The sequence below is a fragment of the Peromyscus leucopus genome, chromosome 16_21 (assembly GCF_004664715.2).
Source record: "Peromyscus leucopus breed LL Stock chromosome 16_21, UCI_PerLeu_2.1, whole genome shotgun sequence".
NCBI lineage: Eukaryota > Metazoa > Chordata > Mammalia > Rodentia > Cricetidae > Peromyscus > Peromyscus leucopus.
The window spans coordinates 6407498-6435356 of record NC_051084.1 but is presented as its reverse complement, the minus strand read 5'-3'; the positions used below and the strand labels follow the sequence as shown (position 1 = coordinate 6435356).

General features: G+C 52.6%; 1 protein-coding gene across 4 annotated transcripts; it reads right to left on the bottom strand.

The window, feature by feature from the left end:
* Nucleotides 1-262: 262 nt before the first annotated feature.
* Nucleotides 263-27366, bottom strand: Tjap1 (tight junction associated protein 1). 4 transcript variants are annotated; one of them, XM_028887134.2, is made up of 11 exons: nt 27279-27366; nt 26676-26768; nt 7225-7331; nt 6446-6572; nt 4970-4998; nt 3913-4074; nt 3666-3732; nt 3422-3451; nt 2651-2758; nt 2493-2576; nt 263-1894 (listed from the first exon to the last, which is right to left on the bottom strand). In XM_028887134.2, exons 4-11 carry the CDS (start codon nt 6542-6544, stop codon nt 809-811), a joined length of 1665 nt encoding a protein of 554 aa, XP_028742967.1. In that variant the 5' UTR covers nt 6545-6572; nt 7225-7331; nt 26676-26768; nt 27279-27366; the 3' UTR covers nt 263-808. The 4 variants fall into 4 exon arrangements, with proteins under 4 accessions (XP_028742967.1, XP_037056152.1, XP_037056154.1 ...); XM_037200257.1 differs by lacking the exon at nt 27279-27366 and having other exon boundaries at nt 26676-27074; XM_037200259.1 differs by lacking the exons at nt 26676-26768; nt 27279-27366 and adding an exon at nt 9690-10165.
* Nucleotides 27367-27859: the final 493 nt, after the last annotated feature.

Sequence of the window (27859 nt, the reverse complement as noted above, 5' to 3'; positions counted from 1 at the left end):
AATATGTAACTCCAGCTCCAGGGTACCAAACCTCTGGCCTCTGTGGGCACCTGCACGCTACACACACACACACACCACTCAAAAATGTTAGCTAGACATGGTACATGGTGGTACACACCTTTAATCCCAGTACTCTGGAGGCAGAGGCAAGTGGTTCTGTGAGTTCCAGGCCAGCCTGGTCTACACGAGATGCCATCTTAAAAATAAAAACAAGAATAGGGATTATAGTAGGAAGGAGAAAGTCAATTAAGACAAATTAAGCCATACCTGTAAAATAAGTTTTATTCGATTTTAAAACAGTCAATGTGAAAATTTCCCCAATCTGGGAGTAACAGTCTAGAGCCAAGGTTAAGAGAGCCAGGCCTCACTGGAGCCTAGCCTGAGGCCCCTGAAGTCCCACCCTCTCTCTGGAAGGGACGGTGGGAACAGCTGAGGGGAGCCCTGAGTGAGTCCACCCTTGTCCCTAGGTCCAGCTGGGCCAGGCCAAAGAGCAGCTCATGCAGAGGACAAGAGTTCTTGGAGGTCAGGAGCCTCAATGATCCCGTCCCCTAACAACCCAAGCTCCTGGATAGGAAGGAGAATGGAAAAGAACACTGGCAGCCGGGCGCCTCCCCGTGATAACACCTGGGCTGACTTGGGACTGAAATGACTTATTACCTTTGGAGAAGAAGTATTCCAAGAGGAAAAGAGAGTGTCAGGAGGCAAGCCGCAAGATTTGGTGTGGGCCCCATTCACATAGGACACAGAGCTCCCCAGGTCTGAGGAGAGTTCAGGAGCCAGCCGCACGCAGCCCCGAGAGGCGGTGGCCTCAGCTGAGCAGGGTGCCCTGCTCCTGCGCCTGTGTCAGGCTGTCCTTGCGGTGCAGGCGGTGCACCCCCATCCTCTTGGGGCTGCGCTGAGGGCGGCTGGCGGTGGGGAGTGGCCAGGCCCTGCCATCAATGTGGGAAGTGTGAGGTCCATCCTCTGCACCCTCATTACCAGGCAGCAGGCTCTGGCGCTCTTCCTCAGGGCTGACAGGCAGGTTCAGCATTTCCTCCTCCTCCTCCCTGGGACAGGCAGAGTCAGGCTCTGTCGGCAGCAGAAGTCCACTCCCCTGGTGTGGGGAAGGTGGTGGGGCCTCCGCGGGGCTCGGGGAGAAATGGAGCTGTAGCTCAGGGAGGGCATCTCGCCCAAAGGCTGTGCGCTGGGCCACAGCGGCGGGAGGCGGGGTGCGGTCCACAAATGCACGCTGCCAGCTGGCCAGCAGGTCCTCCTCGGAGCTGGCCGAGCTGGCTGGGGCACTGAGTGCGGAGGGGGCTGGACTAGGTTGGTGATGGGGTGAGCCTTGGGCTGAGGCAGGACTGCTAGGCACTGGGCTGCGGTGGACGCGCTCACCCCCCTCCTCCACCAGGCTCAGGGAGATGGCCTGTCGAGTGGCGTAAGTACAGTTGGGTAGGGGACTGTTGCGTGGAATTCGAATCTTATCCTCAGAAAATTCGATCACCTTCCGACCAGGGTACAACGGGTGTGGTGGAGACGGGGTAGGGTAGGGACTCAGCTTCTCAAAGGCTGGCAGGGGCAGCTCCTCCTCTGGGGAGCCTCCTGCAGTACTCAGAGAGCAGCACTCCCCATTGGGTTGTGGAGAGGGACTGCCAGGGGCCGGGGGGCTGGCTGAGTCACCTGGAGCATCCCCACTCATGTCCACATGCACGAAGACATCCTCAGCCAAGGGGCGTCCGGCACTGCCTGACTGGGCTGAATTGAGCAGGAGAGACTCCGGTTTCTCCAACACCCGGGCAATGACTGAGGTAGGCACCACAGCCCCTGCGGCCAGGCTGGAAGAAGGGCTGGGGCTGGCGGCCTCCTGACCACTACGCAGATGTTTCCTGACCATGTCCTGTAGCTCACAGGGTAGCTAGGGTAAGAGGAGAGGAGCGAGACATGAATGAGCCCCGCTGAAGACAGCTTGACTCATAGCAAAAACAAGAGCCACCATGTCCTGGTTAACCCTGTGCGCTCAGCCTTTTAAGCTTCTACACAACCCGACTTCCCAGAAAAAAACAACTGGTACTGTGTTTAACATGAAGTTAACCAGCTCGACTGCTAAGACCTATGTACACCAAAACATCTCTTTCCTCTGTCTCAGGTGGCTTGTGCCAAAACCAGACTTGGAGAGTGCCAGCCACTCCAGACCTGCAAGTGCCTCCAGTCTGCAGGCCAGCTCGGCCTTGGCTTGAAGAGGGAAGGGGTCAGATGGGCTGTCTCAGTGTCAAGGCTAACAGCTCTGGCCACCCCTTCTTCCTGCACAGGCTCCTAGGGCTGGCGAGTACCTTACAAAATACTAACAGAGCCAGCTCCAACACCTGTAACCGGCCTCAGTGGCACCCAGGAAGTGCCACCCAGGGGCAAGAGGAAGGAAGTGGAAAGGGAAGTCAGAGGAAGAAGAAGGCAGAGATACAGAAGGTGGACAGAGTCCCGACAAGGCGGAATGGTGCCGGGCAGGCGTCACTCACATCAGCAAGCTTGTGGTTCCGGAAGTGGGACTTGTTGCACTTGAGGAGCTGCACCGCCAGGTTGCAGTCCAGCCGGTACCGCTCCTGCAGACAGAGACCTCTTAGAGCCCAGCCCGCCCAAGGGTGCAAATGGAGCCACACCGAGGACGGGCACGTACATTGAGCTCCTCCAGCTTATTGATGGTATTCTTGGCATCCAGCAGCTTGTTGGTCAGCTCCACAATCTCCCAGTCCAGGGTCTTTCTATCCATCTCAGCCTTCTTGATCTGCAGCACAGACTTGTGGTAAAGCCAGCCCGGACCCCAGCCAGCCCTCTCCCTCCACCACCTCCAGCCCAGAGACACAGGCCACAGGTGCCAGGGCAGCCAAGGCAGACAGCAGACATGACGACAGACAGGAGGAGACTCGGCGTTTCTCCTGCTCTGCAGGCTGCTCATGAGGAGCCGTCTGAGAAGAACCTAATGCCATGGGAACCCAGGGCGGAGGCAGACTACCCATCCTTTGCGGGGGCTTAAGGGACTCAAGGCACTAACATCTCAGAGGCAGGACCTGCAGCCAGGGACTAAAGCCTGTGTGGGCATCTGTCTCCGAGATCAGTTAGGAGTGGGCGTCTATGAGAGTAGCGGGCCGGGCACAGAGGGGGAGCTTCAGCTCCCTTACCGTGTACCTACAGCCTGGGCTTGCTGGCCCTGCAGCTGGGAAGTGGGAAAGCGCTGAGGGCTGCTATCAGCCAGTCCCTCTGCCAGAACCAGGAGCAGAGCCCAGACCCGGTCTCTCCCAGGGTGGAGGCACTGACTGCTAATGGGCCTCACAGTGACGGGGAGAGGGGATGTGCTCAAGGGCAGAGGAAAACGGCCAAGGCCCACCATCCCTGATACGGACCAAGGAGGCCAGAACCAGGGGAAAAAACACACAAACTCAGACGCAACTGCAAAAATCCAGCTGTGGCTAAGAGAGGCCTGAGAGGAGAATGCAGCAGCAGCGGTGGCGGCATGAGGGGAGACGAAGAGAGAAGAGAAACAGTGTGAGCATTAACAGTCCCGACTGGCACAGCACACTGCAGTCCCCTCCCCAACACTGCCATGCCCTCCCTCCCCAAGCCCCAGGCTGAAGGACATCCCTCTGGCAAGCCCCAGCCCACCGCGATGCTAGTCCCGTCTGCCAGCACAGTACCAGTGTGTGCAGCTTGTCCTCCAGCTCCTGGTTGGTCCGCTGGGAAGCTGTGTAGCTGTTCTGCAGCCTACAGAAGGACACAGGCGGAGAGCCCGGGTCAAGATCCTGATTTCAGGGCCACCCACCTGCTCTCCAGGGGACTCTGGGAAAGCCCCGGCTTTCCACACAGAATCAGCTTCGTGGGAGCTGAGGCTCTTGCAGCTAACTTCCCACGAAGGGGGAGAGAGCTGGCCCTTTATTCCCACACCTGCGGAATTTGTCTTTGAACTTGTCCAGCTCCTCACGGCTCTGGCCCAACTCCAGTTCCAGGCAGTCTTGTCCTATTTCCAGCTCCCGCTCCAAGGCCTCAGTGCGTCGGGTGGCTGAGGCCAGGCGTCGGCGAAGCTCCTCATTCTCCTGCTGCAAAAGTCTGGGGCAGGGGGACAGGGGCCATCAGACAGCTAACCCCGGAGCGCCCGACAGGACTGGGAAAGGACAGGACAGACAGACAAGTGTCCTTCAGTGTCAGTAGCTAGGGGACTCTATCCACAGGCCCTCTAGGTTGGAGACGGGATGGGGCGGGAGCAGAGGGTTTGGTGTAAGACACTCCGCTTTGCCCCTCACCAGCACAGAACAAAAGGTCACCACCCAGCCTCGCAGCTCCAGTTTCCCCACTTCATAATCAGGCTTCTCCATTATTCATCTCTTGGGAATCCAGGCCAGCACTGCTGCTCTCCGGGAGGCCTCAAACGCTGACAGGAAGGGGCAGCTGGCACGGGGGGCCACTCTAGAGCCGGGAGCTGGCACGGGGGGCCACTCTAGAGCCGGGAGCTGGCACGGGGGGCCACTCTAGAGCCGGGAGCTGGCACGGGGGGCCACACTCTAGAGCCGGGAGCTGGGCGAGGGCTCTCTGCGGGACACGTCCTCCACCCACAGATGGAGGAAAACCCTTTCCCAGGGAGAACATGTACAGCACTGAGCCCTAAGACACCCCATCCAACCTCTACCTCTGCCGAGCACCAGTGCTCCATGGGCTGCGTGTGGCGAGGAAGGCAGGGACACACTCCAACACAAAAGTTGTAAACTTACTTAAAACTAACATTTTTTTCTGCAATTTTTGTTTGTTTTGTAATATCGAGTCTACGGCTCTCGAGCGTGAACAAGTGTAGGGTCACAACACTGTGCCACACTGTCAGAAGTTGGACTGTCAGAAGGCAGATGCAGGGAGAAACCCGGTGTTACCAAAAGCCTACAGCAGCAAGCGGAAGGGGCACAGTGCACAGGAAAGTGACGGACGGACAGACGGACGGACGGACAGTACTCACTTCATCCTCTCTGCGTCAGTCAGGGGCCCCTGGACAAAAAACAGGAAAAGCCTGAGACTCAGATCCAGCCACGGCCTCCTGGCTGGCTCACATTTCAAACAGCCCTGGAGAGGGCCATGTAACAGAACAGAGTGGCGGTGCTCTGGGTGAAACCCAGTCATGTCTGGATGAGCTTACAGTGCCCTCTCCCATGCCCACCAGAACATTCTAGAACCTCTTCCAACATCTACCCTGAACCCTGAAGCCATCTTCCCAGGTGACCAGGTACCCATGCCATCTCGTCCCCAAGAAGAAAGCACCTCTCAGGCATCCACCCAGCTCCTCACAAGCATGGCACTGACTTTCTAGAGAAGTCAGTCAAGGCACACTACAGAAGCTGTGAGTTGAGAGAGCCCTCTCAGCCCCTACAGAGGAAGATGGACAGAATCAGGACCTTGGAGGATGAGGTGGAAGAACTGAATGGCTGAGAGTCTCTGGGGTACAAAATGCTATGGGGCTTTTGGTTGGTGAGTGTTCGCTTTCAGGTTCTCAGACAGCCTAGGCTGAACTCAAACTCACTGTGCAACTGAAGGTGACCATGAACTCCTGACCTCACCGCCTCCATCTTCCGATATACGTAAGCACCACCAAACCATTCTGTGTCTTGCTTTGAAGCCCCTGCCCCAACTTTCCTAAGCTCTTACAATGGTCATGACCCAAGCGCCAGGGCCCAGCCAACAGAGCAGGCCCAAGCTATGCAGAAGGGACACCTTAGAAGTGCCGGCCATGAGTAAGCCAATGAAGCAAACAGCTCAGATCAGGACCCTACTCAGCAACGCACTAGTGAAGGCTTCATCCCCTTCACCTTAGTTCCCTCTCTGTAAACCTGAAAGTTTTATCTAATGTTGCCTGAACTGCAATGAACAAATGGTGGCACTTTCTCCCTAGACTGTCCCAGGAGGCCAGGACACAGCTGACGCTCAGCATCTGAGACTGGACTGTGTGCACTGTGGGGTGGGAGGCAGGCTGACAGCAAGCTCCGGGAACCACCCATGCTCACTGGACTGGAGTGTCTGGCAGTTGACCACAGGCCTCCTAAGAGCAAGCCTAACATGGTTCCTGACAGAGAGTACCAAGTCATCAGGTTAGCTGGGTGAAGGGCCGGACTTCCGAGGGACAATGGAGAAGAGCTACTGTGGTGGGAAGCAGCTGGAGTGCCACCTCCTTAGGTCCCTACAGAGGCCAAGGCTGAATGACTTTCCTCCAGCACAGAGGGCCCGACAGTCCAATGGGCTGGCTGGTACAGGGAGAACTGCAGTGTTTGGGACCACTCTGCTGAGCTCAGAGACCACGGCTCCCTGGGACAGGAGCACACACAGACAGCCCACCGGCACCGCCACAGCTCCATCAGTCATTCTCCTGCCCTAACGCACGACCAGCACCTCAGGCCCGGGAAGCCAGCCTCCACCAGCCAGGCCAGATCGCAGTCTTGCTGACCTCTTGCTCGAGCGGGGACCCAGGGGTCTCCAGACGCAGCTCCCGATGCTCTGGAGGTGCCTTCCGGTACGGTTTCTTAGCAGGGGCAGCACTGGTCATTCTGGAAGGAAGATACAGGCTCGTCTACCTGCCAAGAGAAGCCAGGGAGAGGAAGGCTCAGAGATGCGGGGAAGAGGCTCTGAAGGAAGGACGGCTCAGTGGGTAAAGGCACTTACTGCTCCTGACCATCTGACATCTGTCCTCAGAACCCACATGATGGAAGGAGAGTTGACTCCCACAAACTGTCCCTGACCTCTATAGCTGGTAATGTGGCACACGCACACCTGCGCCAAGTATTCCCACGCGCGCGCGCGCACGCACGCGCGCACACACACACACACAGATAGGCAGCAATGCACATTTGTAATTCCAAGTCCTGGGGAGGCAGAGGAAAGAGAGTCCTAAACTGATGCCAGCCTGGGCTACATAGTCAGACTGTTCACAACAAAAACAAAACAGTGCCCAGCACTTAGGTAAAGTTAAATACAGGTTTGCTTCCCATAAACTGTGAACAAACCTTAAGAGTCTGAGGATACTGACCCAACCCAGGCTCCTGGAGAAGTGTCTCCAAGCTGAGAGCACTCTCTGGACACTGCCAACAAAGGCCAAGGCCGTCTGGCCCCAAACACACTCTCTTGTCTGACCAGCTCCCACTAAAAGAGCGCACCTACCCAGCACCTCACCGCCGGCCTCCCAGAAGAGAACCAAGTAGGGTCAAGGGCCTGCCCATCAGGACATACCGTCTGTTCGCTGGCAGCGCGCTCCGCTCTGCTGTCCTCGAGTCAGATGTGTCAGCTTTCGGCTCTCCACATCCCACGGCCCCTCCACTTCCTCCAGCCAAGAGCTCCTGAAACCAGAGAAGGGAAGAAAGTGGACACCAGGTGTCAGCCGCCTGCCTGCCCAGTTTGAGACCTGGAAGGCTCCCGGAAAGTAGCCAGCAGGGAGCCCACAGACAGGACGGGGGTTTAGGGGAACACAGCAGAGGCAGGGTAGTGGCCTGGGTCAGAGTGAAGCCAACTCAAAAGAGTGACAACCGAAGTACTGAGCACCCGCCTTTCTCCAGACAACGCCTGTGTCCATGCACACGCATCCACTGTCTCAACTTCCCACACGCCCCGTTCTGGAAGAGGACTGCTACCACTCTTTTTTGGTTTTGTTGGCTGGAGACAGAGTTTCTCTGTGTAGCCCTAGCTGTCCCGAACTCACTCTGTAGATCATGCTAGCCTTGAACTCACAGAGATCTGCCTGCCTCTGCCTCCGGAGTTCTAGGATTAAAAGTGTGCACCACCAATGCCCGGCAGATCTGGTACTATTCTTTTTTTTTCTTTTGGTTTTTCAAGACAGGGTTTCTTTGTGTAACAGCTCTGGCTGTCTTGGAACTCGATTTGTAGACCAGGCTGGCCTCAAACTCACAGATATTTGCCAACATCTGCCTCCCAAGTGCTGGGATTAAAGGTGTGCACCACCACCGCTCGGCATCTGGTACTATTCTTATTTCTACCCCCCCATTTGTCCTGCTCATCTCCTAGGCTTTCTTAGGGTCTCAACAGCCAAGGAATTTGGGTAACAGAGGTTGCAAATGAGACTACCAAGGGTCTAGCAGAGGAGCAAGAGGACGATGGTGCTGGAGAGAGCCCCAAAAACGTTCCACAAGAAGCCCAGAGACCGCTTCTGTGTACAATGGGTCACTAAACTAAGCAATGAGCAAAGGTAGGTCCAAGACAGCAGACCCGAACTCAGCATTAGGAGCAGTGGTTCCCAATCAGGTGAGTTCGCCCCTGCTTCTCTCAGGGACAATTGCAGATGTCTAGAGACATTTTCAGTTTTCAAAATCCGCAGAGGCGGAGGTACCACGGGTAAGTCAAGGCCAGGACATTGATGAGTTAGCCTACTGTGAGCAGGACAGTGACCACAACAAAGAGCTGGCAAGGCCGAAGGTCAACAGTGCTGAGGTGGAGAGCTGCCGGTATAGACAACACAACCGTGGGCTGGCAGGACGGCTCCAAAGGCAAAGGTGCTTGCTGCCAAGCCTGCTGACCCAAGTTTGACCTCGGGGACCTACGTGGTGGGAGGAGAGAACTGACGCCCACAGGTGCTCCTCTGCCCTCCATACGGTCACTGCAGCAAGCACGTGCCTACGCACATACACTCAAAGTAAATGTAATCGAAAAAATGTAAGGCCAAGTCTGGGGAGCCAAGACCCACGTTTCCAGGCCCAGGCTGCTCTGCACCCTCAAGTGCCTGAGTGACATGTTTCCCCACTGCAAAGCCTGCTCTGCGCCTATGCACATGGCTGAGCCAAGTGGCCTGCCAGGTCCCTCAGCTCCTCGGGATTCCGAGAAGCACCTGCAATACGCTGGGCGGCCGCACGGGGGCAGCAGGCGCCACGGTGAGCAGAGGAAATGGCAACCCTGGGACTCTCTGAGCACAAGAACAATCTCTTCCCACCCCCGTCAACCCAAACAGAGCTGGGGGCTGAAGGAGGCCTTGCGGGCTAAAGCATGTGTTCCTACTGTTGGGACATGCCCTGGCCATGACTCCTGTCACATTCCAGCAGGCCTGGGGCATCAGGGTGGGGGCAAAGGAGGTCGGGGAAGCAGGAGCAGTTCCCTCCTCTCTATGGTCCCTGGCCTGGGTTTGGGGGAAAGCAAAAGCGTGAGCCGCCAGCCTCCGCCCCTTTGACAGGAGGCAGAACGTGTCCCCACAGGGCACAAGCAGCATGCTGTCAGGCTGACTCCCTGCACAGGAATCTGGGAGGGCCAGAAAGGACACCACATTCCTGGGGTAAGGGGAACAAACAAGATAAACCACAGGTCCTCTGTGGCTGTCCTCCAGAGGGCCCTGGAGTAGGGACTCCTATGGCCTGAGGGAGGGGCCTAGAAAAGTCCCAAACCAATGCAGGTACCAGGCCCTAACACTCAGAGGTGTCTGTGTGGGTGTGTATGCCTGGAAAACAAGGTAGGACCAGAGCCATGGACTAAAGGGCAGACAGGCAGTGGAGCTTCTAGAAAATGATGGGAAAGCTCCCAGAGCTGGCCGCTGCCTTCTCCCTTCTCCTCACACAAGCCAGCTTTCTGTGGCCGGCCTTCCTGTCCTGGCCCGTCTTTCCCACCCCCACCCCCACCCCCACCCAGGGCTGAGGAACCTTCACTCCGCAAGCTCCCTGTGTGCCTTTTCCTCCAACCTTAGCCTCTCCGTTACTTACCTGCTCCAATGCCTGCCGAGGCTCACACTCTCTTCTAGGCGCCAGGGCACTTAGGAGACCAGTGGGCAGGCAGACACATTCAGGAATTTGGAAATTCTCTCTGTGGGTAGAGCTGCCTCACTGGGGCGCCACGTCCTATAGCCTGCCCTGCCCTGCCCTGACAGTAAGTCCTGGCTGCAGCTATGAGAATGTTTTTATTTTCAGGTTTCTCTGAGGCTCCAGGCAATCTGGTTTGCTGGGTTGGGGGTGATGTGGGTATGACAAGGACAGAGACAGTAAATGGAGACAGGGACTCTAAGGATGGAGGTGGGGGAAAGGTTGCTTCTCTATCAGACCCGGGAAGTAGGGACAGTGTACCAGGGAACCTTCCGGGTTCCCCAACCCTACTTCCCAAGGCAGATCTGCGCCACTCCCTGCCCCGTGTCCATAAATACCAGGGCATGTTGGGACACCTGGGCCTTCATTTCAATTCCCAAAATCTACCAAGTGCCCTGGATCCAACCTGTAAGGGACAGCACTGGAGAGTCCTTGTCCAGGACTAGAGAACAGACCGGGGGAGAGTGAAGAACAGCTGGATTTGGAGGCCCCCAAGCTGGGAGAAGAGAAAAAGGTGAGTTAGAAAACATCAAAGCAGTTTCACCAGAAGTCTGAGCTCCCAGCTGTGGTCTCCACTGACCATAACTCCTTCACCTAAAGGTTTTCCAGAGTCCAGCCCAAGGAGGACTTCTAACCCTGTGCTGACAAGATGCCCTGGGCCACCAAGGGCAAGCCATAGCCAAGGTCAGCCTGTGGGGCCTCAAGGCCTCTAGTTGCCAAGTTGATTCTTGGAGGAAGATCTGGCACTGAGCAGGAAGAACTCTACTCCTCCTAACTACCTGGGCCTTAGGAGGCAGGATTAGATGGCTCAGGATGGGGGCACCAGCTTGTACGCTGGGTCTGTACCAAGAGCTGTGCCCAGGTGGAACCCTGGCCGACCCAGCATGGGCTGTGGCTCTTCAGATGAACCTGCTGACCTCAGTGGGAGACGCCCAAACACCCTGAAGCAGGAGAAGAAGGGGCTCTCCTCACCCTCACCCCCACCCCCTCCTGGCTCCCCCTCCTGTCCCCCTCCTTTGCTACATAGCATTCATTCTTCACTGTTCACAGTCAGTTCCGAGGACAGACTACCCATATCTGCTGGGGAGGAGGGTGATAGCCTGCTAATTGCCATGTTGCAATCTGCCAGTCAATGCGGCCGCCTGTTGCCACCTGCCCTGTATTAAATACCTTCTCCCTGATTACAGCCCATGGGGCACGATTGCCTGCCTTCAGAGAACAAAGTCTACTTTCATTAGAAATGGGACTCGGCATGCACAGAGGACCTGACTGCGGACCCACTGAGCAGCTGAGCAGAGTGTGGGGAGATAAGAGCAAGGTACCCGGCCACGAGCAGCTAGCCAGTGTCAGTGACTCAAAGGACCCCACTCCAGCCAGGCGCTGGGACTCATGTCTACCCCCCTTTTGGATGGATATGGCCGTCTGCCACTGATGCCGTCTCCTGGAGATAGACGGAGAAGAGAAACCTCTCCAGACCCGACTCACTCTAACTACTATCCCTGTTCTTCTTGCAGCCAATGTTCCCGAGGGACGGCAGCAGCAGAAAGGAGCCCACGAGCCTGGGATGCTCTCCTACCCCTTCCTGCCATTCTCCTGAGGCTTTCTGCCTACTAAGGACTCAGGGTCAGCATCCCCACTCCATCACTGGTTCAGAAGAGGGACAGGACTAAATTCAAAATGGATGTGGCTCTGGGCCTTGTCTCATGTCAGCCTTCTGCCATAGAAGCCTGCTCCAGCTCCTCAAATTCTGCACTATCAGTATGGACAAGTTCACTGACCCTGATCAGCATCCAACCCAACTACACCATCTCCCCACTATCCACCAAGACCTTCTTTAGGAAAGGAGGTCATTTATCTGGTCTCAGATTATTGTGAAACCTACTGATAAGTGCTCACAGCAGCAAATGAACTAAGTCAGCGGGGGAACCTTGAGGGTCAATGAACCCGACCTTTTGAATCAGGGTGGGGCCCACACTACAAGAATCTTTAAAGTCTTTCCTCATCATGCTTCCAAAGAAGTTAGTAACTGCTACTGCTTTCTAAATGAAAGGAAAATCCAGCACTACTCAGAAGACAGCTGAGCTATGTGTAGAGCCTGAATTCCCTGGGAACCTAGCAGGATATAAATAGGTAATAAAACAAACACCAGCCCTTCTGAAAGCCCCCCACCAGCCCAAATCACAGCATCCTGACCACACAGGAAACAAGGTATTGCCTTAACTTTCCTGAGCCACAATGCCAGATATCGAGTTTCTGACCTCTGCACCCTGGGGAAGTTGCACATCACAGGGATAGACGACATGCTTGCCATGTAAACCTAGATGGTTCTGAAGCCTCTGAAATCCAGGCTCAGCCTCCATCGAAAGCCTCCGAACATAAACCGCTGTGGTTCTGAAGCCTCTGAAATCCAGGCTCAGCCTCCATCGAAAGCCTCCGAACATAAACCGCTGTGTTGCAAGGGTCAAGCCTATGGCAAATGACCCGGGAATGCAGCCCTGAGAACTCCCGTGAAGTTCCCGCCTCTGCAACAGAGCCCTCCACTCGGCCTGCTGTGAAGAGAGCAGTCCTCAGGCCAAGGCTGGATTTAGCCTTCCCCACTGCACCCCCACCCCCTTTCATTTGCCTCGGCCCCCCGTTTCCGGCATGCAGCTGTTTCTGAGGTACATGAGCAAAGCCCTCAGCAATCCTGGGCGCGTGGCAGGCAGGCAGGCAGCCAGCGGCTCACAGGGTGGGGCCTGGGCAAAGATGCTGCTCTGAGCTGATGACTAGGGTAGGAGATGCCAGTCTGTGCCCAGACCAGCCCTGCCACCCCTCCAATAGCGATACATGCCTCTGGGCAAGTACAACCTCACCCTCTTGGGATAAGCTGCCTCTAGCTTTCACCTGCCCCCTACACTAAGCTGAAGGCCCAAAAGGGAGAGAATCATTCTAAGCACTGTCATCACGAAGCCTCAGAACCAGCGCGGGTGACCTGTGAGAACTCACCTGGTTCCCCACCTGAACAAACACCTTGTCTATCCACTTGGCCTCTCACCCAGCAAACACTTGACAGGAACAAAGGGTTTGAAAAAGACTACTGATGCTGATCCAAGCAAACCAAAGCCTCCCCAACCAAAGGAGTGCCAGAAGGGTCCAAGTCCATGGCCTGCACTTGACAGTGGACTCCATGCCCTCCCCTAAGGAAGAGAAAAGCAGCAACCTTGGCCGGCCTTTCTTTTCCCTTTTCTAGTCAGAGCCAAGCCCAAACCGCCTTCAGCTTGCTAACTCTACACTCCTAGGGAGCCTGGAAGCATCTATGTCCCTCCTATTCACACACACCCTTCCCACACTGCAGTCAGGCCCCTGCCTTCTCCCTCTTAGCCAACAGAAACGGCCTGGAGGACTTGCAAGTCTCAAGGCTCCAGGCCGGCCTCACCTTCAGAGCCTGGAGACACAGTTGATGTAAAGAGCTACTTGTTGAATGCCAGAGAACAAGGCAACTGATCTTCTTGGGATTGTCAGATATCCCGTCTCCGTTCCAAAGATGGAGGAAAGAGCCTAGGGTAGCAGCTTCTCCATGGCAGGCAACACTCACCAATCTCCGGGAAAGGACCTTTCCTGTGCCTAAGGAATCCAAGGCCCTGCCTCGTCTCACTGAGGCGCCCTTCCCAGTTCTCGGTTAAAGTCCGCCTGACACTGAGTGGAAACAGTAAAAGACCAAACTCCACCTCCCAGAGCAATGGCAACCAGCGGGAACATCATTACACAGATCCCTGAATCTGGCATTCAGTTTACTCCTCTCTCTGACCAAGAAGTCTCCAGAGCCAGGCCAAGGTGAGCCTCATTCTCCCAACCAAGAAGAGAACCTAGCTGGGCAGTGATGGCGCATGCCTTTAATCCCAGCACTCAGGAGGCAGAGGCAGATGGATCTCAGTCTGGTCTACAGAGGGAGTTCCAGGACAACCAGGGCTACTCAGAGAAACCCTGTCTCGAGGGGAAAAAAAAAAAAAAAAAAAAAAAAGATGATAACCTAACTTCCTATTCTGAGTGGGAATAATGGTGGAACCATCCACATTCACCCTCTTGACAGGGAGGAAAACTATCTGGGGTCTGGAAGGCGTATTCCTGTCCTCCTCTACCTGTCTCTAGCAAAGAAGTGGGGACAGCTTGGGAACTGAGGGAAAGTCTCCAACTCCTTGTCGCGAAAAGCACAGGAATCAATTTGTTTGTGGGGGCCTGAGATGTCGCTATGGAAGAAGGGGAGAGGCAGAGGAGTCCTGTAGCAGGCCACTCTCTTCTGGCCATGAAGGGGGGTGGTTTGAATGAGACCGGCCCCTTAGACTCATGCACCTGAATGCTTAGTCCCCAGTTGGTGAAGGAGTAGGAGGTGTGGCCTGTCCACTGGGGTGGGCTTTGTGGTTTCACGTGACTCCCAGCATTCCTAGTGTCTGTCTCTGTGTGCGGGTCCGTTTCTGTCTCTCTCCCTCTCTCTCAGCTGCTCTCTCACTCTGTCATCAGACTCAACCCTCTGCAACTCGAAGCCAAGTTCAACGCTTTCTTAGAATTCTAAGTTGTCTTGGTGTTTCACACAGCAACAGACAAGTAACTTGGACAAATGAGGTACATCCCGCCCACATCATGGAAAAGAGGAAAGGCAGGGCCCAGAGGGTGGAGGGAGCAAGGCTGAGGGAAAGAGGCAGGCAGCCTGGAGAGAACACAGGAGGACACACACTTCTGGTGGCACCCCAGGGCAGGTTAGCTAGCCAGAGTCAGACTCACAGGGTTAGTGTCTTCTCGCCAGCCAGCCAGCTCTCCTGGTTAGTGGTGTTAGCAACAGACTCATGGTAGACACCCTCCAGGCACTCCATATAAACAGACAGCTGGGTGTGTGAGCAGCCCAGCTCTGGAGCTGCAAAGAGAGAGCACAGAAGACCAAGCTGCAGGATCCCTCAGGACTACACTGTACTCTCGTCCAGGAAAGCACCTCCAACTTACTGTGGGACTCAGGGGCTTCCCACCGCCAGAAAGCACTCCGGGAGAGACCAACACCCCACCTTGCCAACAGTGAGTCCAGCTTACTGACCCGTACAACAAGGCTCTCTGGTTGGCCAAGAGAAGGCAGCTATTGTGGAAAGCTCCTAGTCTCTCTAGTTCCCAGACACTGCTGCCAGGCTGCACCAGGACTCTGCACACTGGCTTGTAAGAACCAACCCTCCCACAGCTGCGGCTGCCACCCGGCCAGGCCTATGCCAACAGAGTGTATTACCCACCTCCCACAGACTCCGGGGGAAAGAACGCTGAGAGACTGTGGTGGTCAAAGGCTGTGACAAGAGCTGCTTCAGAACACACAGCACAATGGAGCAGTGTGCAGCCTAGCCCAGAGCTGGGCCACTCAGGGAAAGGCGGCACACTGCCACCTCACAGTTTCCACAAGGCCAGACAGATGGCTTCCCAGGGAGCCCTCAGGAGACCCCAGAAAGTGCAGATGAAAGCCCAGCCAGGCTCCCCAGCCTCCAACAGGGGCTGTTCCACCCTCTCAGAATCCTCATCCTCCCAATACAGCAAGGCAGGAGAAGCACCACCACCTTCCCAACGCCTCCAGAAACATCCTGGGGGACGTGCTACACTCCAGCCTAGAGACCTGGAAGTCAGATCAGCCACAACAGTGGAATCTGACAAGATGGGTCCCCTGGGGCAGCAGGACCGGAAATTCGCTTCCAACATATCAGCAAAGAGCAGAAAGCTCCTCAGCCCGCTTGAGAAGCCCTGCAGGCAGAGCAGTGAGGAGCAAAATGGGAAGTACCGTCTCCATGCTGCCCCCAGGAGGGTCCGGCAGTCAGCCCAGCTGCCCAGGACACTGAAGCAGGAGGGTGACGAGTTCAAGACTAGCCTGGGCAACTGAGACTTTGTCTCAAAATTTTAAAAAAGGGGGAGGGGGTGTGTGTGCTGAGGATATGGTTCAGTAGTAGAGTACTTACTTAGCATGTGTTAGACCCTGGATTTATTCCCCAGTACGGCACCACAAGAAAGAAAGTGCCAGTAGATTCCTGAATTGCCCACTTACTGAGATCCCCATATTGCTCTGTCTACTGTCCCCAAGCTTAAAAAAGCCTGCACGTGACTGGAGAAAAGACAGTGTGGTCTAGAGCAGTGGTCTCACCCCTCCTGACGCTGCGGCCCTTTAACACAGCTCCTCGTGTGGTGCCGACCCCAACCATACAGTGATTTCCTTGCCACTCCCTGTCACTTCGCCAGTGTTGTGAATTGTAACACTGTAAATCTGTCTTTTCCAACGGTCTTGGTGACCCCCAGGAGTCTCGACTCACAGACTGAGAACGCTGGTCTCCACAACCCCTAACCTCCTAAAGATGAGGGGAAAGCCTGCCCACGGACAGACAGCCCTCAGAACCCTCACCCACAGGCAAGACAACAGCTAGGTCTGCTCTTAGCCTTCTAAAAGGAAGACAGCAGTGTGCTGTGGTGGCACTGGCCTTCACCCCAGCACTCAGGAGGCAGAGGTGGCTGGATCTCTGTGAGTTCGAGGCCAGCTGGGTCTCCAGAGTGAGTTCCGGGACAGCTGTGGCTACACAGAAAAGCTCTGTCTCAAACAAGCAAAGAACAGAACAGAACACGGGGAGTGATGGTGGATGCCCAAAATCCTAGCACAGAGTCTGAGGAAGGAGGAGTGAAAGTTGGAGGCTAGCCTGAACTAACCTTGTCTCAAAAAAGAAAAAAAAAAATAGTAGATCCAATCTAGCCTGGGCTTCAGAGTGAGATTTTGTCTGAAAAGGAAAAAAAAATCCTAAATGAAAAAGGTTTTTTGCACCCCGATAAGCCTCTCCGCCAACGAAGCAATGCAATCAGACCAAATCAGAGGGAATTAGAAAAAGGCCCAGTGTAATGGGTAAAGTGTTCCCGGATGATTCTCCAGAAAAGAGACTGGACGAGAGACTGAAAAATGACTGTGTCTATTTTCTGGGATGCAGTTTAAATACCCTATGGGAGAGGTCTTGAGCATCTCTGGGGGAGGAGCCATGTTTGGCGGGACTTTCTGAGGGGAAGGGCCTGAGCAGAGAGGTGGGGCTTCCACCAGAACATTCCAGACTCTTTGAGTCTATGGATGCCAGGGTGCCAGCGGCTGAAGTGAGCTTCCACTAGAACACTAAGAACTGGAAAAATCTTACCAGAGAGCTCTCATCTGCTTTAGCCTGCTCAGGAAGGATGGGCTGGGTCACATGGCAACCAGAGATGCTTAACACTTTCTCACAGGACTTCAGTTAAGGACCTTGCTCCTAAGTAGCCTCAGACTCAGACTTTCCCCTAACAGAGGGAAGACAGGTTACCAGTGACTCAGTGTGGTACATGCTTCGAGATCACTGAGGACAAGAAATGAGCTCAGGCAGAGATCTGTGGCCAGACACCATTGCTCTTCAGAGAACTGGAAGCTCTTCCAGATCTGACTGCAGATTCATGCTGGAGTGCCTTGCATGGCTGAAGAGATCCTAACTTCTAGAAACAAATTCCTGTGGTATGTGTTGAGAACTGGCATCTTGAAGACTGTTCCCATCAACTGCAGTGGAAAGGAAAATGCAAACAATAGATGGTGACTCAGAAACCAGCCCTAAATTCAGGAGGAGCATCAGGAGGGCTGGGGCACCAGACCACAGGAGGACCTCAAGTCTGGCTTCCTCAGTGCCTGTAAACATCCCTTCCGGTTCCCAAGATACTTGGGAATGTGGGTCCCAAAGCACTCTGTGCCGACTGGCTTGTCAACTTGACACAAGCTGGAGTCATCAGAGGGGAGGGAGCCTCAATTAAGAAGATGCCTCTACAAGATTGAGGTGTAGGTAAGCCTGTAGGGCATTTTCTTTATTAGTGATTGATGGGGGAAGAGCCAAAGATATGTGAGTGGTTCCCCTGGGCTAGTTATCCTGTGTTCGGTGAGAAAGCAGGCTGAGGAAGCCATGGGGAGCAAGCCAGTGAGCAGCACCCCTCTGTGGCCCCCACATCAGCTCCTGCCTCCAGGTTCCTGCCCTGTTTGAGTTCCTGTCCTGACTTCCTCCATGATGAACAGGGATGTGGAAGAGTAAGCCAAATAAACCCTTTCCTCCCCAAGTTGCTTTGGTCATGGTGTATCATCACAACATAGTAGACCTGTCTAAGACACACTCCATCTGGTCACTGGCCGTATGTAACCTTCTCTCTAGTGACGACAACCCACTGTGATCCACTGGTCACACACTGGGGAGGTCACCTCCCCAGGACTGGGGAGGTCGGCAGTCATATGGTGGTCCACCAAGAGTCTCTGCAGCCCAAGACAGGAGCAGCGCTGCCATCTGACTTTCTCAGCTGTTCTCTGACGGTGCTCCCCTTCTCATGCTGGTGTCCTCATTATTGCTTCATCATAAGAAAGGAGACACTCTCCATTTTACTCCCTACTCAAAAATGTTACTGGCTTCTTGACAGAAATCAAGAAGCTTATTCTAGCTTGAATTAAAAAACAAAGGGGGGGGGGCTGGAGAGATGGCTCAGAGGTTAACAGCACTGACTGCTCTTCCAGAGGTCCTGAGTTCAATTCCCAGCAACCACATGGTGGCTCACAACCATCTGTAATGAGATCTGGTGCCCTCTTCTGTATACATAATAAATAAATTTTTAAAAAGTCCTTACCCATAGAGTCTCAAAACTGAGATTCAACAAATATTTAAGGACTGTCTTTCACATGCCAAGAACCATGCTATGTGTTGCGATCTCACTGTCTCTAAAGTTCAATACCCCTGGAAAATCAGAACAAATAAACAAAAAACCACAGCACTCCTATTTCGCAGAAAATGAGACCAAGACTCCCACAGGTGAAGAAACTTGTCAGCACCGCACAGCTGGCACAGTCCTACCTGCAAACAAGCCCGTCCAGCCCCGAAGCACAGGCTCTCACACAGTCCTACCTGCAAACAAGCCCGTCCAACCCCGAAGCACAGGCTCTCACACAGTCCTACCTGCAAACAAGCCCATCCAGCCCCGAAGCACAGGCTCTCACACAGTCCTACCTGCAAACAAGCCCATCCAGCCCCGAAGCACAGGCTCTCACACAGTCCCAACACTCAATGCACAAATCCTTCCAACTGGGCTGAGCGGTCCCCACACGTGGTCAACAGAGTGCCCTCGCCATGACACACTGAGCACTGGAAAAGAGGCTCTAACAAAGATCCAGAGGCTTACAGTTTGGAAAGGAGAGAAGGCAGGCATGCAGCGGGCATGGTAGCAGAGACCTGACCTACAATCCAGGCGTTCAGGAGACAGAAGGAAGACAAGTGTGAAGTCACTCAGGGCTACACAGCGAGACCCTGTTTCGTTGTTGTTGTTGTTACGTGTTTTTTAAAGAGGTGGGGAGAAAGCTTCTCACAGAAGGGCCAAAGAAGTCAGGTCCTGGTGTGGAGACATTGTGGATGAGTGCAGTGGACAGGTCACAAGAGCTGGGTGAGTGGACGACGACGAGAGCGGGGAGGGAGCGGCACGCAGTGACGCGGTCTCAAGGGCTGGACTGGCTAGTCGTCTGTTTGCACCAGCTTTACACTAAGCTAGTGTCATCCGCAGAGAGGGGCCCTCAACTAAGAAAAACTGGGACCACTTTCTTGATTAATAAATGATACAGAAGGGCCCAACCCACTGTGGACAGCAGACTGACAAAGCTGTGGGTCAAACCAAGGTATGAATGGGCCCTCCACGATCTCTGCTTTGGTTCTTGCTCTGGCTTCCTCAACGATGGATTGTAACAGGAAGTGTAAGTGAAAAAAACCCTTTCCTTCCCAAGTCACTTTTGGACAGTATGGGTTTGTGGGTTTTTGTTTGTCTGTTTGTTTGTTTGTTTTCTGAGGCAGGGTTTATCTGTTTAACAGCCCTGGCTGTTCTGGAACTCACTCTGTAGACCAGGCTGGCCTTGAACTCCACCTGCCTCTGGCCCTCTACCACCCAGTGCTGAGATTAATGGTGCTCACCACCACCACTCAGCAATTTTTTTTTTAATAATGTGCACTGGTGTTTTGCCTGTGTGCATGCCTGTCAGGACCCCTGGAACTGGAGTTACAAACAGTTGTGAGCTGTCATGTGGGTGCTGGGAATTGAGCCTAGGTCCTCTGGAAGAGCAGTGTTTATCATAGGAACAGAAAACAAACCAGGACAAGGGCCAGGATGCAAGGTGCTCTTTTGCATGCCAAGCTAGAAAGGATAAACTTTAAATTAAATAAGGGAGAACCACATTATTTCCAAAGGCACAGGCTGAGTTTGGTTTTTTCTGGAGACAGGGCCCCAGTATATAGAAGAAGCTGTTCTGGAACTCAAAAATGTGCCTTGGTACTTGAGTGCTTGGATATATGTTTGTCATCATGCTTGCTAGGGCAGAGTCGAGCCTGAAGCAGGGAGAGAATAACTACCATATCTCGTTCATTCTAATGCACCTCAGCATTTTAAATACTCACACTACCCGAAGTGCTGGAAATACGAAAGTAAATTCGACAAGTCCTTGATCTCAGGACACTTAAAGTCCTATGACAGCCAGACAAAACAAAATAGGCAAATACAGTATTAGACTCAAGCCCAGAGATAAAGAGAGACAGAGTCCGAAAGAAAGGGACCTTTAGGACAAGATCTGAAGGGCAAAAAGGAAGCTGAAGGGAGCGAGGAGAGGTGTCCAGGAATATAAGCCTAGAAGCTCGAAAAACTGAGCTAAGTCCACAGGGCTGCTGAGAAACTGATCTCCCGGGTGTTGTGGCACATGCCTCAATACCAACACACCGGGGGCACTACTGGCAGATGTCTCTGAGCTCCAGGCAAAACAATGCTGCATAGGGAGACCTTGCCTCAAAAATTAAAAAAATAAAATAAAATAAAAAAAGCATGATGCCCTCTTCTGATCTCTGTGGGTATCTACATTCATGTGCACATAACCACACATACACATAATTGAAAAAAAACCTCTTTAATCAGGAGGTGGTGGCACATAACTTTAATCTTAGCACTCGGGAGGCAGAGGCAGGCAGATCTCTGAGTTCAAGGCCAGCCTGGTCTACAGAGCAAGTGCCAGGACTGCACAGAGAAACCCTGTCTCGAAAAACAAAACAAAATAAAAATCTTTAGAAAAAATAAAAGCCTTTCAAACACACAGAAAAAATAAAGCACACAGACTCAGCTTATCAGGGGGTTCTTCAAATCTGGTGAGAAGGCAATAAAGGGATGAGATTTCAACGTAATGCTCAAATATGGGCATTTCAAGAGAAAACTAATTTAAACAATGGTAAAACAAGGAGGACTGGTTCAAGACCCTCCTGCCTTCACCGGCAGCCCGGTTACAAACCCTCCTGCCTTCACCGGCAGCCTGGTTACAAACCCTCCTGCCTTCACCGGCAGCCCGGTTACAAACCCTCCTGCCTTCACCGGCAGCCCGGTTACAAACCCTCCTGCCTTCACCGGCAGCCCGGTTACAAACCCTCCTGCCTTCACCGGCAGCCCGGTTACAAACCCTCCTGCCTTCACCGGCAGCCCGGTTACAAACCCTCCTGCCTTCACCGGCAGCCCGGTTACAAACCCTCCTGCCTTCACCGGCAGCCTGGTTACTTGCTGAGATAGAACCCGAAGGCAGCAAGTCCGAAGATCTCTACTACAACACACAGGTGCACTCCATTAAGAGAACCAGTTGTAGCATGTCTGACTCCTGCACAAATCAAATCAAGGCAAAGTATGCTACCCTGGAACCTGCGGCTTCTAGACAATGGGGGAGGGGCACAAGACTGCCAGGTACCACAACAGACAGGAAAGTTCATGATGGGGCCAGGCCAGATGTCGCAAGGAAAGTCCACAGACCTTGGCCTCCAAGTCCCCTCAAATCCGGTTATATACCAGGCACGTGCCCACTGGCAGGCTGGAGAGTCACCGAAGAAAAGATGGCCCTGAGGGTGTGTTAAATAGACAGGACATGACTCAGAGAAGAGCTGGGTAGTCCAACCTGAAGCTGGCCTCCGCCCTCAGGCTGCGGCTGCCCCTGCCTGGGAACGGGAGACTCACTCACATCCTGTACCAGAGCCTGCACCAGGCAGCACAGCTTTTCAGGGTAGGAACATCTGTTTTCCACTCTCACCAAATGTGAGAGGAAGGAGCTATTTAAAATGCCACCTATCTTTTCCTCTGCGCAGGCTGCTACTTTGAAAAGAATGAGTACATACAGACTATGAACTTAATACTGTGACTACTTTATCTCCTCATGTCAGTATCAAAACCAAATGACAGCCTTAATGTTTACGTCTACATTGACACAAAAGAACACATCCCTCTTAGAGCATGCTTCCAGTGCTGTGCTGTTTTGAAAATAGGTTTGGTACATAGCCCTGGCTGGCCTGGACTCCCAAGGCCATCCTCATGCCTGTCTCTGGCCAGGGGCACTCCATGCCCAAGTTACAGTAGATCCCAATGTCACTTTGCAATGGGTAGTCACCAAACTGAATCCTGAAAGGAGAGAACGGGTCTGGACAACAGGGCACAGTGGGCTTCCTGAGCACTTCCTCTGCCTTATGTATTCTTTCTAAGAGTAAACAGAGGCCTGAGATGAAGAGCTGGGTTCCAGAAAAGACATGTTTCCCATGGGTGTACCTCTAACCAACCAGACAAGCAAGAGCTACAGCTGCAGCACTGTGGAAGCTGAGGCAGGAGGATTATCTAAAGCCCGGAAGTGTTGTGGATTCAGTTCAGTGGTAGGGTACATGCCTACCTATGTGAAGTCCAAGGTTCCAGAACTACAGAACAACGAGGTGTTCAGAATGCTGTGGCAAGCTGGGCCACAAAAAAAAAAAGGTTACTTCACATTAATACAAATATTTGGGTGGGGAGGAGGCTAGAGAGCTATCTCAGCAGTTAGGAGCATGTACTCAGAGGACTCAAGTTCAATTCCCAGAACCCACATCAGGTGGTTCACAGCATGTGTAACTCTAATCCGGGGGGTATTCCACCTTCCAAGGGCACCTACAGTCACACGCACATATCCATACACACACACACACACACACACACACACACACACACACACACACGATTAAAAATAAAATAAATATATTTTTAAAATAGTAATGATAACTTTTTTTTTTCAGTCTGAGTCTCACTATGCAGCCCTGGCTGGTCTGAAACTTGCTAAGTAGACCAGACTGGCCTCAAATTCAGAGATCCAACTGCCTCTCCCTCTTGAGGTCTAGGAATAAAGGTGTACACCTCTATGCCTAGCCCCAAAATAATTTTTTTAAAAAATTAATTAAATTTGCTGGGTGGTGGTGGAGCACACCTTCAATCCCAGCACTTGGGAGACAGAGGCAGGAGGATCTTTGTGAGTTCAAAGCCAGGTTGGTCTACAGAGCAAGTTCCAGGATAACCAAGGCTACACAGAGAAACCCTACTTTGAAAAAAAAAAAAAAAGATTAAATTTAAAAGCAAACCAGCTCATTTAACTGCTGAGCCAGGTATCCTGAGTTCACATTCTATAGGGCTCTGCTGCTTACTAACTGGGGACCTTTGAATAAACGACAACCACTCTACTTCATTTCTTCATCTGTAAAATAGGATGGTATCTTCCTACAGCTGTTACCATAAAAGGTAGCTAGTGCATACAAAGTGCTTCCAACAACATCAAACACAGAGAATGTCCCGAATATTCACTATTATTACTGCTCAACAGCAAACACAAAACTTCCAGCTTCATAGCATCTTTTTTTTTTTCTTTTCTCTTTTGGGTTTTTCAAGACAGGGTTTCTCTGTGTAGACAGGGTTTCTCTGTATAGCTCTAGCTGTCCTGAAATTCTCTCTGTAGACCAGGCTGGCTTCAAACTCACAGAGATCCACCTGCCTCTGCCTCCCAAGTGCTGGGATTAAAGGTGTGCTCTACCACCGCCCACATCATAGCATCTTAGCATCACTTTAAACAGCTTAATTTAGACAGCTGTCTAAAAAAAGATAATTTTGATAATCTTAATTTAGATTATCAAAAGGCTGCACTGCACCTTTGTAGCATCGGGCCGGCAGCCCACCAGTACTAATCCTCCAGAAATCACAGGGTCAACCATGGGGCATAGGGCAGTACTGAGACCTGATGGGCATAACAATACTTACCAAGTATCAGATAGAATCGGAGCACATTAATGCATGAACTTTTACAACAAGCCTGTGAGATAGGTGCCCTCACTGTCCCCACTGAGCAATGAGAAACTGAGGTGCACAGAGCTATGCAATTAAGAAAGGTCAAATACTACTGTCAGATCCAACTAGCAACCTGGCTCTCTGCGTCGGTTTTAATTCTTTGGTTTTGTTTCTGAAACAGGTGAAATATGTTATGTAACTTGAGCATGGTCCTGAACTCCTGACCCTCCTGCCTCATTCTCAAATGTTAAAGTTACTAGTGTATACCAGCTTCAATTCTTTTAGCCACTCAACAAATTGTTCTTTTTTCATCTCTGGCCTGTCCCTTCTTGGAAACAAGGTCTATGTAGACAAGGCTGGCCTCAAACTACCAACCCTCTTTCCTTAGCCTTCTGAGTGCTAGGACTACACGTGTGTGTAGTTCTACAGTTCTAGCTGATTACAATTCCCAAGGACTCACATACACAAATTCTCCTCAGGGGAAAAAAAGGTTCCCAAACCTCCAGAAATGAATTTACAGCTAAATCTCATCAGATCTTCAGGTTCCTGGAAACACTGAGGCCAGACTAGTGACAGTGACTGAAGGTGTCCCATCTGGAGTCAACGTCTGGTGGTGAGAGTGCATGTGCAATGAACAAGACATGACTAGTGAGTTTCTAGATCATGCCAGACCTTCCAGTTCAATCATCACACAGACAGAGGTCCCAGAATAGACTTCACTATGGAACCTACCCCACTGGGCATAGAGCTGGACTCCTATACACTCAGCTACTTGAGACGCTGAGATGGGAGGATCGCTTGAGCCCAGAAGTCTAAGTCTAGCCTATAAAACTACCCCAAAAAAGAAAAGAAAAAAAGAGAGGGGAAAATAAAAAAAAAAAAAACCCACAAGCTGGTCACAGTCACTCCATGTCTATAATCCCAGTAACTAGGAGGGACATGAGTTAGGAAAAGAGCAGTCACAAGTTCAAGACCAGCCTGAGTCATACAGTGGGTTCCAAGCCAGACGGAACCAAAGTGAGACTATCTTCAAAAAACAAACCAACTGGGGACTGGAGAGATGGCTCAGTAGTTCAGCGTATACACTGCTCTTGTAGAAGACGCAGGTTCAATTCCCAGCACCCACACAGCAGCTCACATCTGCTTGTAAATCCAGGGGCTCTGATGCCCTCTTCTGACCTCTGAGAGCTCCTACACACACATGGTGGACATACACTCAGGTAAACATAAATGTATAAAAAACAAATAAATAGGGGCTGGAAAAATGACTTAGCAGTTAAGGGCACTGGTTGTTCTTCTAGAAGACGTGGATTTAATTCTCAGCACCTACATGGCATCTTACAACCATCTATAACTCCAGTTCCAAGGGATCTGACACCCTCTTCTGGCCTCCAAGGGCACCGGGCACAAATGTAGTACATAAACATATGTGCAGGCAAAGAGCTCATAAACATAAAATAGAAACAAATATTTTAATTAAAATAAATATTTAAAATTAACTACTTAAGCCAGGCACAATGTTCCACACCTTTAAAGCCAGCATTTAAGAGGCAGAGACCCATATATCTATGAGTTCATGGTCAGCCTTGTCTACATAAAGAGTTCTAAGCCAGCCAGGGCTAAACAGTGACTCAAAAACAAATCCTAGCACTCAGGAGGCAGAGGCAGGTGGATCTCTTGTGAGTTCGAGGCCAGCCTGGTCTACAGAGCAAGTTTCAGGACAGCTAGGGATACACAGTGAAAAAAAAAAAAAACCCACTAACAACAACAACTCTGTGTCTGCCCAGGCCAGCAGCGGTGAGGACTGTACTTGTACTCTGTCTTCAGTCCTTCCTCTCCAGCGGCGGCGGGTCCACTGAGTGGAATGCCATGATTCCTCTGAGCAGCTAAAAATGATTACTGTTTTCTTTTTAAATGTGATTTGACGGATGAAGAGAAAGTTAACAGAAGAAGGCAAGTCCATAATTGTTCTTGCCTTTATCTCACTGGTCCAACCTCAAAGTAACATTTTATCAGGGGTCTCAAGGATACAAAGTGACCTAAACTTTCCCCAAGTCACACTGAGCCCTTACTACGTGAGCTCACCTGGGTTTCTTCCTATTCCTGCCCTCCCCTCTTCCTCTCACCTGGGGACACAGCTCCCCCAGGCCACACCCAAGGAACACTAGTGAACTTTGCTTACCAAAAGAAAAACGGAAAAGCAGACATGCAGCTTTTGGGACATTTGGGAGTTGCCCATAAAAAGACCTCAACCTCAGTGAACCCCATCAGAAATTTGCTTTCTTATAACTCTATCACGTCACCCACAAAAGGTCTACTTCCAGGCAGAATGTCAAACTGATAGTGTGAGGGGGAATGGAAGAAGATATGGTGTACAAGTGGGCAACTGCTTTGTGACAGGAATGTGTTAAAATACTTCTAGCCTGTTCTACATAGTGAGCTCCAGGCCAGGCAGGGCTACACAGTGACACCTTATCTTGAAAAAAATTTTTTTTAGTTTAGTTTCCACTTGCCCCGAGTTGCTTATACAGATGAAGGCAAACAAAACTCAATTCTACACCAACTCCCAAGAGGGAGCCAGCAATCTAACCAAAACACCAACTTTAAGGATCACAGTCAACAGACAAACTCTCTGGAAGAGCAACTTTCTCTTATTATTCCATATTAACTGACCCTCCGAGCCCATGGATCCTCTCCCAGGGAGAATGCCACTCAGAAACCTGTCTTTGGAGACCATCTTACCCGCTCTGGGGTTGGGCTGGGGCAAGTCGCTACCTCTTCTTTCCGGGCAAGCAGTGTGGTTTCTTCCAGACCCTGGGGCCCCTGGGTCTTCAGCTGAAATGGGACAGATGTTGCTACAGGAGCTATGGAAAGGCTGATTTAAGCTTGGCAGGGGGTCATTTGCCTGGCTTCGGTCCGCTCCTTGGGAGACCCGCCCTGCAAACTCCAGATCGCTCTCTCTCCCAATCCTTCCCGAGGGCACCCACCCTTTCCCTTCCCACTGGCCTGAGGGAGTCAGGCCTCTGTCCCAAACCCCAGGTTTCTTTACTCCTAGAGAAGTAATTCTCTTTCAAATCGCGAGCGATCGCTCCTCCAGACTGCGAACCACACCCACTTCTGGCTCCCCTCCCCCTCGCCCCGTCTCCTCCCCTAGGGCAGCCACGGGATTACAGGCCCCCTGCCCTCCGCCCCCATCGGTGTTGGTTGTTTTGCTTTTCGCCTCCAACCCTCCTCCATCCTCCACCTGGGAGCTGGTCCCTCCCTCCACCCGTGCTCCATGCCAGGGCCCCGCAATCCCCCCACGTCTCGCCTCCCAGCTCGCCTACTCAAAATCCCACAACAAACTTTCCGCCGCGGCCGAGTCTTCAGGCCGCCATCTTGCCGCGGGGCAGGCCGGGTAGGGCCCAGGGCCGCGGGAATCCCCACGCACCCGGCGCCGCGCGTCATCGGGGGCGGGGCCTGGGGCGGGGACTCGGGCCGAAGAACCCGGACTCCTGGTGATGGGGGTGGAGGTGGGAATGTCCTCCAAGCAAGCTTCCGAGACCTGGCGGGAGGAAGAAAGAAGGTGATGTCAGGAGTAGGGCACAACCGCGGGAAAGGGGGGGAAGACTGTCACTGCGGGAAAACTGGGGAACACCGCTCAAAAATACGGTAGGAGATGCCCCTCATCCAAAGAAAAATACCAACACACCGCCAACCTGCCCACCTCCCGCGCCCGCCCAGCAGGCTCTCAATGGCTGGCCTAGAACTCGCTCTGTAGAAGAGGCTGTCCTTGAACTCACAGAGATCCGCTTGCCTCTGCCTCCAAAGTGCCACCCACGGCAAAGAAAAATGCCAGTTTTCGTCCTGACAGAAGACAACACATGACCCAGTTCCCATCCCCTTCGCTAAGCCCATTTCCCACCTCTTCCAAAGTTTTCAGGTTC

Bases quoted from the DNA above. Each gene is read 5' to 3' on its own strand.
- Tjap1 (XM_028887134.2), bottom strand. From the start codon at position 6,544: ATGACCAGTGCTGCCCCTGCTAAGAAACCGTACCGGAAGGCACCTCCA. The intron at 3,452-3,665 runs GTACTGTGCTGG...TTCTCCTCTCAG, and splicing joins AGGACAAGCTGCACACACTG to GCCTCTCTTAGCCACAGCTG. The intron at 2,759-3,421 runs GTTGCGTCTGAG...TCTGTGCTGCAG, and splicing joins GCCACAGCTGGATTTTTGCA to ATCAAGAAGGCTGAGATGGA.